This window comes from Pseudopipra pipra, chromosome 18 (assembly GCF_036250125.1).
Source record: "Pseudopipra pipra isolate bDixPip1 chromosome 18, bDixPip1.hap1, whole genome shotgun sequence".
NCBI classification, from domain to species: Eukaryota; Metazoa; Chordata; class Aves; order Passeriformes; family Pipridae; genus Pseudopipra; species Pseudopipra pipra.
Genome location: NC_087566.1, coordinates 1,457,219 through 1,471,597, shown reverse-complemented (window position 1 = coordinate 1,471,597; position 14,379 = coordinate 1,457,219). Strand labels below are relative to the sequence as shown.

General features: G+C 63.3%; 2 protein-coding genes across 4 annotated transcripts; one reads left to right on the top strand and one right to left on the bottom strand.

Annotated features, from left to right (window-relative positions):
• Positions 1-54: 54 nt before the first annotated feature.
• CCDC157 (coiled-coil domain containing 157) lies at positions 55-5,789 on the top strand. 3 transcript variants are annotated; one of them, XM_064674559.1, is made up of 10 exons: positions 55-582; positions 1,072-1,243; positions 1,848-2,436; positions 2,754-2,831; positions 3,596-3,786; positions 3,872-4,039; positions 4,498-4,666; positions 4,969-5,165; positions 5,418-5,479; positions 5,555-5,789. In XM_064674559.1, the coding sequence occupies exons 1-10, from the start codon at positions 335-337 to the stop codon at positions 5,772-5,774; spliced, it is 2,094 nt and encodes a 697-aa protein (XP_064530629.1). In that variant the 5' UTR covers positions 55-334; the 3' UTR covers positions 5,775-5,789. The 3 variants fall into 3 exon arrangements, with proteins under 3 accessions (XP_064530629.1, XP_064530631.1, XP_064530630.1); XM_064674560.1 differs by having other exon boundaries at positions 56-582; positions 5,026-5,165; XM_064674561.1 differs by lacking the exons at positions 4,969-5,165; positions 5,418-5,479; positions 5,555-5,789 and adding an exon at positions 4,761-4,881.
• A 487-nt stretch (positions 5,790-6,276) lies between these two features.
• On the bottom strand, positions 6,277-10,861 carry RNF215 (ring finger protein 215). Its single transcript, XM_064674576.1, has 10 exons — positions 10,571-10,861; positions 9,887-10,018; positions 9,078-9,149; positions 8,920-9,005; positions 8,140-8,194; positions 7,794-7,898; positions 7,595-7,711; positions 7,339-7,476; positions 7,060-7,162; positions 6,277-6,941 (listed from the first exon to the last, which is right to left on the bottom strand). The coding sequence occupies exons 1-10, from the start codon at positions 10,844-10,846 to the stop codon at positions 6,919-6,921; spliced, it is 1,107 nt and encodes a 368-aa protein (XP_064530646.1). The 5' UTR covers positions 10,847-10,861; the 3' UTR covers positions 6,277-6,918.
• Between the last annotated feature and the right edge of the window lie 3,518 nt (positions 10,862-14,379).

The following is a 14,379-nucleotide window of genomic DNA, read 5'->3' as shown; positions in this document are numbered from 1 at the left end:
GCGCCGTGGGCCGTACCATGAGCGGCCCCCGCGGGGGGAGCCCACAAGAGCAGGCGCGTACCACTGCGGGGCGGGGGGAGGTTACCATGGCAACAGGGCCGGGACGCCGCGGCCTAGCTCGGCCCGGCCCCTCCTCTCCGCCGTTCACCCTGTTTCCTCCCGGTTCCCTCCGCTTCCCCCGCCCTCCTGGAGCCCCCCGGGCCCGGTAACACCGTGCCAGTCGCTTTCCAGCGGGCTGTCCCGGTAGAGCGTTCCCTCTATCGCACACCCGGTGACCCCTCAGCACCCTGGCCTGGTGGCCCCGTGGTTCCCAGCCCGTGTCCCACTGCCCACCATGGCGCACCTGCTGGGCCACCGCGGCTGCATGGAGAGCCTGCGGGCCGACCTGCAGGACCTGCAGGCTGCCATTGCCGACGTGACCTCCCGGGCCGGCGCTGTGCGCTTCCCGTCATGGAAGTTCCCTGACAAGGTGTCCTGCGACCTGGACATGTCGCTGCTGCTGCAGCAGTACAGGCACAGCGAGAGCGAGCCCGAGTTCAGCCAGCACTCACACGTGGTGCTGCTGGAGCTGCTCATAGACAGGTGAGACAGCCCTGAGCACCCCGGAGGGAAGGGGGGTGTGGGTCCAACCTGCTGAGCTCAGCCGAGTCCTGGGGCCAGCTTTGGGCACCTCAGTACAAGAAGGACATAAAGCTGTGTCCAAAGGAGGGCTGGGAGGATGGTGAAGGGCCTTGAGGAGAAACTGAGGGCACTTGGCTTTTTCAGCTGGAGGAGACTGAGGTTTAAAAGATGAGCCATTCCCTCACAGCTACTGGCCCTAAAAATTAGGATTGGTGTCCCAAAACTTTAGAGAGAGCCTAATCACAGCCAGTGTGCACAGCCTGACTTTGATCCCACCAAATGCTGCTCCATGGAGTGATCTCAGCTGTGGGGGGAAGGTCCCGGGAGCACCGATCCCACCCTCCTGCGCCACACTGGCTTTGTGCAGGGGATGGGGAGGGGGCCAACAACCTCTCCCAGCTCCCATTTCTGATCCCTGTGGCTCCAAGGCGTGTTCTCCTGCCGGGACAGGCTCCTGCTGCTGCTGCAGAGCTTCACGGGCTATGCGGAGATGGTGCTGTGCGGGCGCGCGGTGCCGCCGGCGCGGGGCCCGGGGCCCTGCATGTCCGCAGGGCTCACGGCCAGGAGGTTCTGGAGCACCATGCTGAGACTGGGGGCCTTCTGCCAGGAGCTCCAGCACCAGGTGAGACATCTGGGGTCACCCCCCCTGGGATTTGGACCGTGGTCCTTCTCTGGGACATCCTGTGCTCCAACCCTTTGAGTGCTGACCTGTGTGTCACATCTGTCCCACACTGTGCCCTCCCCACCTGAGTCCCTTCCCTCCCCTACTCCCAGCCGTGCTGCTGGATCCATCCTCCACCAGGATCTTGGGATGGGTGAGCTTGGCTGCCTCTGTAGCTTGGAAAATATTCTCCTCCTGCCAAAATGCTGCAGTTCAGCCGACCCCACTGAGGGGCTGAGCTGCTTCAAATCAGTGAAATAACTGGGGGTAAAAACACCATGTCCCTCCCCTGCATTTTATTTTCAAAAAAAAGTTCTTTCTTGTGGAGAAGTCTCACAATAATCCATGTGGCATACCCAGGAGACAGCACGGGGGGTGGGAAAGAAGGGATGGTCACAAGAAGGGGAGGTGGGGAGCAGCTTCTGCTGCTGAGGCTGCCCCTTGGTCACTGTCCCTTGGCTGCAGTGCTGTCCCATTCCCACAGCTCACACCTCAGATTTGGGCTCTTATGGATCATTTCCAGTTCGATCTGGGCACTGGTCCTGTTCTGTGCTCTCTCCCTCAGGACAAGGATTGCAGGAAGGAGATCCCCACACAGCAATCTCCTCCTCACTCTCTGGGCAATTCGGGCAGCTCTCGGCCCAGGGCTGGCCCCAGCCTGGCCCAGGGCACCCGCAGTGTCCCCACACAGACCTCGGGGTGCCCCCTGGGCCCCTGTGACAGCTGCTCCAGCGCCCAGGCCAGCCTGCGGGAGGTGGGCAGAGCCATCACCAGCCTCTGCCAGAGCCAGAACATCCCCTCGGCCCTCAGCAAATTCCAGGGGGTGCTGGAGGACAGCACGGGGAGAAGGAGCCTCTCTGCGACAGAGCTGAGCTACTGGGCCGCAGAGCAGAGCAAGGATCTCTCCCGGATCAACAAACACCTCCAGGAGCTGCTGCAGCAGCTGAACCCGGTGAAGGCTGAGCTGGAAGAGGTGGGGAAACAGAAGGAGGAGCTGAGGAAACAGGTGGAGGACTTTTCCCGGAAGCTGCAAGTGGAGAGGGAGACCCAAGTGCAGCAGCAGAGGAAGGCAGAGCAGAGCCTGAAAGCCAAGGACAAGGAGCATTCGGAGGCTGTGGCCAGGCTGGAGCAGGATAAGGATGATCTAAGGACAGGTACAGAGCTGTTCCCAGCATTCCCTCCCAGGCCTGGGGGTATGTGCAGGAGAAGCACAGAGTTCATGGGCAAATTTGGGCCCCACCACCAGGAGCAGGGCTTTTGCCATGGATTTTTGTAGGTGCTGAGGGATTTTCCCTGCTGTGAGGATAATCCCAGGCAGCAAGAGCTGGTTGTCCATGTCCTGTCACTGCCTCCTCCCTGCTGCAGCACAACACAATCACTGGATGAAAAAACTTTGGTGGGCCTGTTTTCTGCTTCACTTTAGTTTTTTTGAGGAGCTGATTAATTGGAGGGGTTCTTTATGCTGATTTAGGAGCGGCTCTGCTGGAGGGGCGACTCTCCACCCTGAAGGAGGAGCTGGAGGTGAAGCAGGCAGCTCTGCAGGAGCTTGGTGAGGACCCCCAGGGTCACCCAGCATGCACATTTCCCCCACCCTTGTCCCTCTTACGGTGTTTCACACCCACATAGCCCCCAGTGCACCCAGATGAGGCTGCAGAGCTGGTAGGGATGGGCAGAGGAAGGGCCTCCTTCACAGCAGCGCCCCAACATCACCCAGTGCAGAATGGGCTGCTGCTACTGGAGATTTGGGGGGCTCACAACTGTCCTGTCAGACCTTCCCCCCCTTGCCAGGACCTGTGCAGGGCATTGGGGGCCCCTAAATCATAGAATCATGGAATGCTTTGGGTCAGAAGGACCTTAAAGCCCATTCAGATGCACCCCCTGCCATGGGCAGGGACACCTTCCACTAGCCCAGGTTGCTCCAAGCCCCGTCCAACCTGGCCTGCGACACTTCCAGGGATCCAGGGGCAGCCACAGCTTCTCTGGGCAACCTGGGCCAGGGCCTCCCTACCCTCACAGAGAAGGTTTCTCCCCCAATATCCCATCTCTCCCTGCCCTCTGGCACTGGGAAGCCATTCCACTGTGTCCTGTCCCTCCATCCCTTGTCCCCAGTCCCTCTCCAGCTCTCTTGGAGCCCCTTTAGGCCCTGCAAGGGGCTCTCAGCTCTCCCTGGAGCCTTCTCTTCTCCAGGTGAACCCCCCCAGCTCTCCCAGCCTGGCTCCAGAGCAGAGGGGCTCCAGCCCTGGCAGCATCTTTGTGGACCTTCCACTTGTTCCCCCCTGCCCAGCCTGGGCCACAGCCACTGTGTCTCCCCAGAGCTCACCAAGACCACCTTGCTGGAGGAGATGAGGACCACCATGGTGGCCCGGAGCCAGATGCTGGAGCTGGAGGAGAAGGTGCAGATGCTCACAGGCCAGCGGGACAGCCTGGAGCAGGAGCTGAGTGCCACCAGCTTGGAGCTGGAGAAGGAGAAGGTCCGAGTGCAGAGTGTGCTGCTGCACGAGGAGGTACGGCCGGCCCGGAGCTGCCCCTGGTGTCAGGGCAGGGGGGAGCGGGTGCCACAGCCCCACACAACCTCACCCACCCCCACAGTCCCTGCAGGCCAAGCAGAAGCTCCTGCTGCAGCAGCTTGACAGGCTGGACCGGGAGCGGGAGGAGCTGCAGAACAGCCTGGAAGAGGCCAAGGAGGACAAGGCCCGGCTGGAGGAGCAGCTGGAGCAGAGCCGGGAGCAGAGCGGGAAACAGCTCCAGGCGCAGCAGGTGAGAGCTGGTAGCCAGGTGTGGGACACAGCTGTGCCACGGGCATGTCCAGAGCCACACGGTGCCCTGACCCACACCCACAGCCAGAGCTTTCCAGGAGGGGCACTCTGGGTGACATGGTGACATTGCCACATGGTCATCCCTCCCAGGACTCTCCCTGAGCCTCTTGCAGACAGGTCTCCACTGATTTTTCCCACACCCAAGGCAGCAGAAAGGGACACCTCAGGCTGCTCCCACATCTCCAGTGTGCCCATTCCTAAACATATTCAGTACTGCTGCTTCCAGGTCACATAGGGACCTTAGAGCCAAGCCCCTGCACATTATTCCTGTCCCTTTCTCAACTTCATGGGACAACCTTATCACATGAGGAAAGGGAGGGAGCTTTCCAGGGAGGTCTGAGTGCTCCCATGGGATTCCTCATCCTGCAAACCTCCCCTCCTCCCCACTGTGCCACGCAGGAGCTGCTGGACACGCTGCAGCAGGAGAAGCTGGCCCTGGAGCAATCCATCCTGGAGCTGCAGACAAACACGTCCCGGCTGGAGGAGCAGGCACAGGAGCTGAGGGAGCGGGAGAGGCTCCTGGTGTTCTTCCCTGAGCTCCATGTCCCCACTGAGGCACAGTTTGAGAGTAAGGGAGTAGCAACACCCTGGGCTAGTGCCTTTGGGGTCTCCCAGGGGATCCTGCTGGCCCCAGACACACCATTTGTCCCACTGATATCCAGGAAGAGCTCAGGCCCTGGGCTATGCTAAGCTGTGACCGTCCCAACGTGCTTCCCTATGTGGGTGCCATGCATCCCACCTCCAGGCCAGGAATTACAGCAGGACCAGGACATGGCAGAGCTACATTTGCCTGCAGAGTTTGGGGTCCCAGCTGCCACCTCCCAGGCTGGCCCGTGCTCCCAGGCTGGGGCAGGCTCCTTTCCTTGGCAGGCAGGAGGGATGCCCACACCTCTGAGCAGGCTGAGCTCCGCTGGATTTTGCCTGCAGGCACTGGGAACTTGACGGAGGACATGGAGAATCAGCTCCAGGCCAACAGCATCCGGATCGGGGTGCTGGAGCGGGAGAACGCGCGGCTGGGCGCTGTGCTGGCCAAGGTGAAGGCGGCTGCCCAGCAGGGCGTGCTCAAGGTGAGCTGGGGCCATGGGGCAGAGGAGGTGGGTGCTGTGCACCCCAAAACCACCCCATGGCCCCCAGACATCCTCTGGGGACCGCAGGAGGGCCAGGCTGGGATCCTCATGCTGCTGGGAGGTCACTCAGCCCTGAGGTGCCCAGGGCCAGTTCCAGCAGTGACACCTCCAGGCCAGAGGCTGAGGGCTGTCACTGGAGCTGAATGCTGGGGAGATGTGGAATTTCACCCCCTCTTCTCTTCCCTGCCTCAGCTAATCCCACAGGCCCAGCTGGGGTCCCAGCTCCAAGGGCAGGCCAGCGGGCAGGACACAGGGTGAGTAGGAGCCCAGAGAAAGGGGCTGGGAGTTTCTCTGCTCTTCGTCTTCTCTAACTGCTCCCACCACTGCAGGTGGCCCAGCAGGGGAGGCAGCAGCGACAGCAGAGACAGCAGGGACAGCAGAGGGATGCCGGGATGCATGGACAAGGCCTGGCATCGAGTTCCCAGCAGCCAGCACTCCAAGGTGCTCCGGGCAGGGCCCACATTCCAGGCCAGACCCAGCCTGTCGCTCCCAGTGGGACGCCTGGGGCTCAACCCCCCCGTGCACCACACGGGGACCCACCACAAATAAACACTGATGAGCTGATCTTCCAACAGAGAAATGAACTGTTCCATGAGCAGCCACCTGCCCTGCCCAGGGGGATCTTGTTACCAGGTCTTTGTGCGTCAGGAATCCACATTCCCTTGGGAAACCCGGGCTCTGCCTGTTCCTTGTGGAGCTGCTCCAGGGACGTTCCTGGGCGCTGGAGCTCAGTCACCCTTGGCTACGCTGCTTTTGGAGGCCCCAGCACAGCCCTGCCCGTGCCAATGCCTGGGCACTGTGTGTGTTAGTTCCTGCCAGGAACCATTCCCAAGAGGGGACTGGGATGTGGCCACACTTGGAAGAGAAAGGCAGAGCTGGGCTGGGATGAAGGAATCCCAGCCGCTCTTGGCCCACCAGCACAGCCACAGCCTGGAAAAGTCATTCCTCACTCCATGAGCACCCAGAGGGGCTGGGGACTACCGAGGCACTGGCACAGGCTGGCCTTGACCTCCCAGCTGCCCCATGAGCCCCACACAAGCCACACAGCCAGTCCTTGCTCTGTGTTTAATAGGGATGGACACGTGCCACGCTGCAGCCTGTGGGGCAGGAGCCAGGCAGGGCTCATGGCATGTCCACACTCACATGTTGGGTGAGAGGAGCCCAGTGGTGGTTCTGCAGCCGACTCGTGCCATCCTTTCTAATAAGTTACTATAAATAAAGCATCCTTGCCCCCTGCTCTCCCATAGCAGGGCCATGGGTCACCCCACAGTCCTGCCAGCCCCAGCCCTGGCAGGTCTGTCCCCCACCTCCCCGAGGGGCTGGTGCCACAGCCAGGCTCTGCCCATCCTGCCATGGCCACCAGCAAATAGACAAAAAACCCAAGACTTAGAAAAATTCCCATGAGCAGGGCAAGGGTGGCAGGGTCAGGACTCTCCCTGCCCCCAGCCCCCACCCTGTTACACCCATGGGTGTCCCCGTAGCTTCCCTATCCGGCACTGCCCATCTGGACCTCCCACCCCTCTACTCACACCCATCAGAGAGCCCCGAGTCCTTCCCTCTGGTGTCCGGGCGCTGTGGTGGCACAGCCACACTGACCCAGCTCTGGCAGCAGGTGCCACTCACTGGGCACCCCCTGTCCCCTCCCTCTCCCCGGAGTGGCCGTGGGTCTGTCCCTGGAGTGTCCTCAGGCCCGCTAGCTGTCCGTGCAGCAGTTCCCTGCAAGGGAGAATGGTGGAGAGCCATGGCACAGGGAGCCTGGAGGGCTCTCAGTGCTCCCCAGCCCACGCCCCGGGGTGACCAAGGGGTCCCGGCCAGGTGCCATGGCAGTTCTCACCCAGGATGTTGCGCTTGCAGAGAGGGCAGGTCTGCTGCAGCAGGAGCCAGGGATCCACACAGTCCCGGTGGAACTCGTGGGAGCAGGGCAGCACCCGCAGCCACTGCCAGCAGGGAAGGGAGGGCACACGTGAATGGACCCAGCAGGGACACAGCCAGACCCTGTCAGGGACACAGCTGGACCCGGCAGGGACACAGCTGGACCCGGCAGGGACACCTCGTCCCAGGGTGGCACCAGCACCAGTGCCCCCAGGGCAGGCTCCAGGCCCCCCCGTCCCACCTGGCTCTTGTGGAACTGGTCCAAGCACACAGCACAGCTGTCGATCTCACAGGCCCGGCTCCGCGGCGGCTTCCCAGGGTGGTACCGCCGGGTTTTCAGCGCCAACAGCCGCCGCCGAATGTGCTGCTTCAGGTCCAGCTGCAAGGGCAGAGCCAGGGGTCAGGGGCAGAGCCAAGGGGCAGGGGCAGAGCCAGGGGGCAGGGGCAGGCCTGCGTGCCACTGCCCCAGGCACAGGACACAGCGGGGATGTTCCCACCTCGGCATCCCGCTCTGACAGGTCCTGCCGCGACTGGCGCTGTGCCTGCACCATGACCCCGGTGCAGAGCAGCAGGGCAATCAGCAGGATGGTGTTCCACAGCTGCTGCAGGTACTTCTGTGGGAATGGCATGGCAGGGGGGTTAAGCTGGAGACCTCCCCCTGCTCCCGGCCCCACCAGGACCCCCCCGGTGCCGTACCTGGACCTGCGAGCTGCTCTCCCCGGGGCAGATGACCCCCTGCCACTCCCCATAGAGGCCCCCTCGGGACAGGCCACACGTGGACCACAGGGTGAGGGTTACCCCCTGCAAGGCAGGACACGGCATTGCTGATGGCCACGGCAGCGTCCGGTGACGGGAGCACACGTGTTCCGGGAGGAGGAACGGTGGCACTGCCACCTGCCCCACTCCCACGGGGACACTGGGACACTGTGGGGCTGGGCACTGCGCCCTGCAGCTGCTCCCTTGTGCATCGGGCAAGTTTGGCTGGGCACAGCCATGCCCTGCCCTCCCACTGGGAGAGGAGGAGGAGGAAGGACCTACATACCAGGTTCTCCAGCAGCACCGCCTGGTATGTGATCTTTGCTGTGGCCCGGAGCCCACTGTGAGCAGAAAGGAGTGTCAGTTCCATGGGCACAGCAGGATCTGGGCACAGACTGCAATGCCAGGGAGCACCCCCTTCCCAGATGGGGACCAGGGGAAACAGAGGAACACACAGGAGGTAACAGCAAGACACTCCCTCCCAGCCATGCCCAGCCCTCAGTGACCCTGCCCAGGGCTCTTCCTCCCAGCCCTGTGCCTCAGTTTCCTCATCTATGACTCCAAGGCAACAATCCCAATGTCCCACATGTCAGGATGACCGAGGGGGTCCCACTGCTGCAGCTGGTGAGGACAAACACCCCCAGAAGTGTTGGGGGATGCCAGTGCCATGCCAAGAACCAGCCAGGCTGGATAATTTGTACCGAGAGTCCTAAAGCTCTCAGCTGAGGCCACTGTCACCCCTGCTGCCATATGAGGACCCATGGAAGGGCTCCAGCCCTGGGGAAGGGCTGGATCTGACCCAAACCCCCACTGGAAACACGTGTCTCAGCCTGGCATGGCGCAGGCAACACCAGCCCAGCAAACGTGACACGCTGGGTAAGAGATCCCCAGGGCAGCCCCTGGGGATCGCAGATGGGTGGGGGACCAGGCAGGGACAAGGCAGGGACCAGGCAGGGATAGGGAAGGGACCAGGCAGGGATAAGGCAGAGACCAGGCAGGGACAGGGCAGGGATAAGGCAGGGACCGGGCAGGGACAAGGCAGGGAAAGGCAGTGCCCAGCCCGTACCGCAGCAGTGCTCCCAGCAGCCTGGTGACGTTGTCGGAGGACTGGATGACGATGACGGGCTTGGCGAGGAGCTGGGACACATCCAGCTGCAGGGGGAGGGGGGCAGAGCCATCAGGGGGGCCCGACCCTGGCCCAGCCCCCCAGAGGCACTGCCCTACCTCCCGGATGGCGTTCTGGTTCAGCGCTAGGATGAGCAGGGCCGAGGCCCCCAGCACCAGGGCTCGCTTCATCTGCAGGGACAGTGGGGACACGCTCAGGGGGCAGCTCAGCGTGTCCCTTGCCAGCCCCTGTCCCCACGCCTCTTTGAGGTCACAGGGGACCCAAAAGGGCCCTGTCAAGGACCCCCCTGGCACCAAGCACAAGCCAGAACCCCCAACATCTGCTGAGGAGACACCCCAAGTGACACCTCTGAAGGCTTGTGACCCACCAATACCACAGCAGCCCCCGGGCCAGGCAGAGAGAACAAGGACTAGGGCCAGGCAGAGGGGACAGGGATGGACAGAGGGGATAGAGGGGATAGAGCCAGGCAGAGGGGACAGGGAAGGGGCAAAGGGTACAGGGGCTGGCAGAGGTGACAGGGATGGGCAGAGGGGACAGGACCAGGCAGAGGGGACAGGGAAAGGGCAAAGGGGACAGAACCGGGCAGAGGGGACAGGGATGGGCAGAGGGGACAGGGCTGGGCAGAGGAGACAGGGATGGACAGAGGGGACAGGACCGGGCAGAGGGGACAGGGAAAGGGCACAGGGGACAGGGATGGGCAGAGGGGACAGGGATGGGCAGAGGGGACAGGGATGGGCAGAGGGGACAGGGCCGGGCAGAGGGGACAGGGATGGGCAGAGGGGACAGGGAAGGGGCAGAGGGGACAGGGATGGGCAGAGGGGACAGGGATGGGCAGAGAGAATGAGGATCAGGACCAGGCAGGGGGGACAGAGATGGGCAGACGGGACAGGGCCAAGCAGGAGGTCACCTTGGTGACAACGGCGGTGGTAAAGGACTCCTCCTTGGCCCCGCGGGGGCCCTCGGGTGGCTCCTCGGTGCCCACGGGCACCACCCCAATCCAGCTGTCAGCACTGCCCAGCTCCGGCTCTGCCTCACCCACCTGGGGCACGGCAGGGACCAGGACAGCCGGGATGGACACAGAGGCTTTGGGCATCCCCAAAGCACAGGGTGGCACAGGGGACAGGGCCTGGCCCTGCCTGCACCTCCCCTGTTCTGCTGGGCACCCCCAGGCAGCGAGACCCCCTCACTGCTCAGTGTCCCCCAGTGCCCATGGCCTCCACACCAACCCCCAGTGCCTCCCAGTGCCCTCCACATCCCACTGCCCCACACTCCCCATTCCCCTCCCAGTGCCCAAAGATACCCCCCGTGCCCACTGCCCCAGTTCAGACCAATCCCCCTCCCTCGCACATTGATCACTAACTCCCGCCAATGCCCACTGCCCCCCAGTGTCTCCCAGTGCCCCTCAGTTCCCACTGCTCCCCTTCATCCTTCCCACCCAGGCCCCACAGCCCCTCTCTCCACTGCCCACTGCCCCCCAATGCCCACTGGTCCCCCAGTGTCTCCCAGTGCCCCCCAGTACCCACCGCTCCCACTCCCTCCCTCGCCCGTGTCCCCCGCCCCCCCAGCCCCATTCCCGGTCCCCCTCGCTCACCAGCACCAGGCGGCCGCGGATTTCCATCTCCTCCCGCTCCCCCCGCGGGCCCCCCCGGCCCGGCCCGGCCCCGCCTCCCCCCGCGCCCAGCACGGCCCCACGCAGCGTGTACGAGCCGCCGGGCGCCGCGGCCCCGCCGCCGGCCCCGTCCCGCTCCGGCCCCGCCGGCCTGGGCCCCGACACGGCCACCTCGACCCTTGCGGGGGTGGCGGGGCCCGGCCCGGCCCGGCCCAGCGCCAGCAGCGGGGCGAGCAGGGCCGCCCGCAGCGCCGCCATGGCCGCACCGCCCGCGCCGCGCCGCAGCGCCCCCTGCCGGACGGGAGGACCGCCCGCACCGCCGCCATGGCCGCACCGCCCCCAGCGCCCCCTGCTGGCGGGGAGGACCCTCCGCGCCGCCCGCCGCGGGCAGGGGGAGCCCGAGAGACCGAACCGGGAATGGGACCGGGATAGGGATGGGGATAGGGATGGGGATAGGGATAGGGATAGGGATGGGGATAGGGATAGGGATAGGGATGGGGATAGGGATAGGGATAGGGATAGGGATAAGGATAGGGATAGGGATAGGGATAGGGATAGGGATGGGGATAGGGATGGGGATAGGGATGGGGATAGGGATAGGGATAGGGATAGGGATAAGGATAGGGATAGGGATAGGGATGGGGATGGGGATGGGGATGGGGATGGGGATGGGGATGGGGATGGGGATGGGGATGGGGATGGGGATAGGGATGGGGATAGGGATAGGGATAGGGATAGGGATAGGGATAGGGATAGGGATAGGGATAGGGATAGGGATAGGGATAGGGATAGGGATAGGGATAGGGATAGGGATAGGGATAGGGATGGGGATAGGGATCAGGACATGGGCCGGGGACAGGGACAGGGAGACGGAGAGGGACCAGAACAGGGATAGGGACACGGGCAGGGGACGGGGATAGGGATAAGGATAGAGGCAGAGACTGAGATGGGAAGGGGGTGAGGACCTGGATGAGGATGTGGACCAGGAGAAGTACAGTGACAAGGAGCAGGGACTGAGACTGGGACAGGGACAAGGACCGGGACAGGGGTAGGGATGGGGATGAGAACAGAGATCAGGAGAGGGACAGGGAGCTGAGACCAGGACTGAGATGGGGAAAAGGGCTGAGACCAGGCTGGGCAGCGGGACAGGGCAGGGACAGGAATGGCACTGGGGACAGGAAGAGGGACAGGGAGCAGGATCGAGACTGACACAGGGACGAGGGGCAGGACCAGGACAGAAACTGGCACTGGGACAGGGACGGGGCAGTGACAAGGAGAGGAATGAGACCGGGACAGGAACAGGGGTGGAGACCAGGAGGAGGATAGGGAGCAGGAGAGGGACAGGGACTGGGAGCAGGAGAGAGAAGGAACTAAGGCTGGGACCAGGATGGGAACTGGCACCAGGATAGGGAGAGGGACAGGGACTGAGACAGGGACAGGAACCAGCACAGGCAGCAGGACAGGGACAGAGACAGACTCTGGGACCAGGAAAGTGACTGACACCGGGAGAGGGAGAAGGAGAGACAGGGACAGGCATGGACACACAGCCCATCTCCATGTGGATGTGGGGGCACATGGGGTACCATGGGAACAGAGGGACACGTGTGCTCTGGGGGACACAGCCAGGAGGGAACAGGGACACACAGCCCTGCACACCTGGGCACCCCATCCATGCACCCACAGCCGTGGCACACACCTGGGTGACAGGCACACACAGCTGGGTGACACAGGCACACACATCTGGTGACAGGGACATGCACCTGAGCAACATGGACATGCAGGTGGGTGACAGGGACACACACCTGTGTGACACAGGCATATGCAGCTGGGAGACATGGACACACAGCTGGGTGACAGGGCCACACACTTGGGTGACACAGGCACACCCTGGGCGACAGGGACACACATCTGGGTGACGTGGATGCACACCTGGGCAACAGGGACACACACCTGGGTGCCAGGAACACACACCTGGGTGACATGGACACACACTGACACCCGAGTACCCCAAAACCCCACTGTCCCCCACACCTGACGCCTCAACACCCCCACCCCAGTTGGTGCCAGACACTCCCGGTCCAGCTCCTGCCACGTGTGCCCAGCTCATGTGCCACCAGGAGGATTTGCTGGCTGGATTAGCCCCGGCACGGGCCTGGGCTGACCTGCTTTGGGCAGGGGCCACACTGGGGACGGGGCTCGGGGCCGTGGGACCCAGCTCTGGGTGCCGTGGGACGGGTCTGGGCGTGTCCCCGTGTCCCCGTGTCCCTGGTGTGTCGTAACTGCGTAACTGCGGGGGTTTAATCACAGGCTGGGCACGGTTCTCCTCCCACAGCCGAACAGGAGCCGGTTTAACCACACGAAACACTCCGATTGCGACGGGCCAGCTGTGCCATAAACAACATCCAGGGGCACGGCCGGCCTGAGAACAGGTGTGGAGGACTGTGTGGGTTTGGGGAGGGACACCAAAACAGGGCCTGGGAGGTGGCTGCTGCCAGAGCTGCCCCACAGAGGGGACACACGAGGGACATGCATGGGGTGTGAATGGCTCCGGGGAGCATCCAGAGGTTTGTGGGATATGGATGGCTTCCTGTGGTTCCAGGGGGCATGGATGGCTCCATGGGACATCCATGGGTCCATGGGACATGCAGAGACCCAAGGGACACATATGACTCCACAGCACATGTATGGCTCCTTGGGACATGCACAGCTCCATGTGGTTCCATGAGACATCCACAGGTCTGTGGGGGACACATGGCTCTGTGGGACATCCACAGCCCCAGGGGACATGTTTCATGGGACAGGGAAGCTTCCATGGTATATCCTTGGACATGTATGACTTCATTGGACATCCATGGGACATCCACAGCTCCGTGGGACACATATGGCTCCATTGGACATGCAGCACTCCATGGGACATCCATGTGTCCACGGGGGACATGGGGGTCCATGGGACATCCACGGCTCCACGAGACATGCACAGCCTCATTGGAGGGGACAATGGGGACAGGAGAACCTTCCCCTGCTCTGGACCCTGACCAGAGTGGCTGTGGTTGCCAGGGGCTGTGGCACCTGCAGAGACCTCTTCTCCTGGCCAGGCCCCCCTTCCTGGCTGGGGCCCCCCCTCGGGGAGGTCCCCTCTCCCTGGGGACCCAGGACCTGGCAGTGGGAGGGTGACCCCCATGTCTGTGGTGCCTCTGCCCCCAATCCCCTGTCCTCCAGTCAGTGCCTGAGCCCTCCCTCTGTCCCCTGTCCCCATCTCCCATCTCTGTCCCCATCCCCTCTCCCTGGCACACCCTGCCCCAGTCCCTGGCCCCCAGCCCTGTGCTCTCACCCTGTCTCCACCTCTGGCCCCTGCCCCACTTTTCATCACTGTCCTCTCCTCTGTCCCTTGTCCCCATCTCCCATCCCTATCCCCATCCCTGTCCCCTCTCCCTGACACCTGCCCCACCCAACCCCCCTGCCCTGCTGTGCCCCCCAAAATCTCAGAGGATCCCCACCCTCCTGTACCCTCCATAACCCCCACAGACCCATACCCTCATCCCTTCCATGCGCCCCATACTCCCCAAGCCCTCATATTCCCTATACCCCTCCATGTCCCCCATACCCCTATACTCCCCATGCCCCCTATAGCCCCCAATGTCCCCCATACCTCCTATAGCTGCCCCTACCCTCAAGTTCCCTGAGGCCCCATACCCCCTACAGCCCCCATACCCCTTCATGTCCCACATACCCCCTAATACCCCCATGTCCCCATTTCCCTATAGCCCCCATACCCCTCCATGTCCCCCACA

Excerpts from the sequence above, each read along its gene's own strand:
- RNF215 (XM_064674576.1), bottom strand. The coding sequence starts at position 10,846 with ATGGCGGCGCTGCGGGCGGCCCTGCTCGCCCCGCTGCTGGCGCTGGGC. Across the intron at positions 8,195-8,919 it reads CTGCTGGGAGCACTGCTGCG|TGGGCTCCGGGCCACAGCAA; the intron begins GTACGGGCTGGG and ends TTCTGCTCACAG. Across the intron at positions 7,163-7,338 it reads ACCAGTTCCACAAGAGCCAG|TGGCTGCGGGTGCTGCCCTG; the intron begins GTGGGACGGGGG and ends CCCTGCTGGCAG.
- CCDC157 (XM_064674559.1), top strand. The coding sequence starts at position 335 with ATGGCGCACCTGCTGGGCCACCGCGGCTGCATGGAGAGCCTGCGGGCC. Across the intron at positions 4,040-4,497 it reads AACAGCTCCAGGCGCAGCAG|GAGCTGCTGGACACGCTGCA; the intron begins GTGAGAGCTGGT and ends TGTGCCACGCAG. Across the intron at positions 5,480-5,554 it reads GCCAGCGGGCAGGACACAGG|GTGGCCCAGCAGGGGAGGCA; the intron begins GTGAGTAGGAGC and ends CCACCACTGCAG.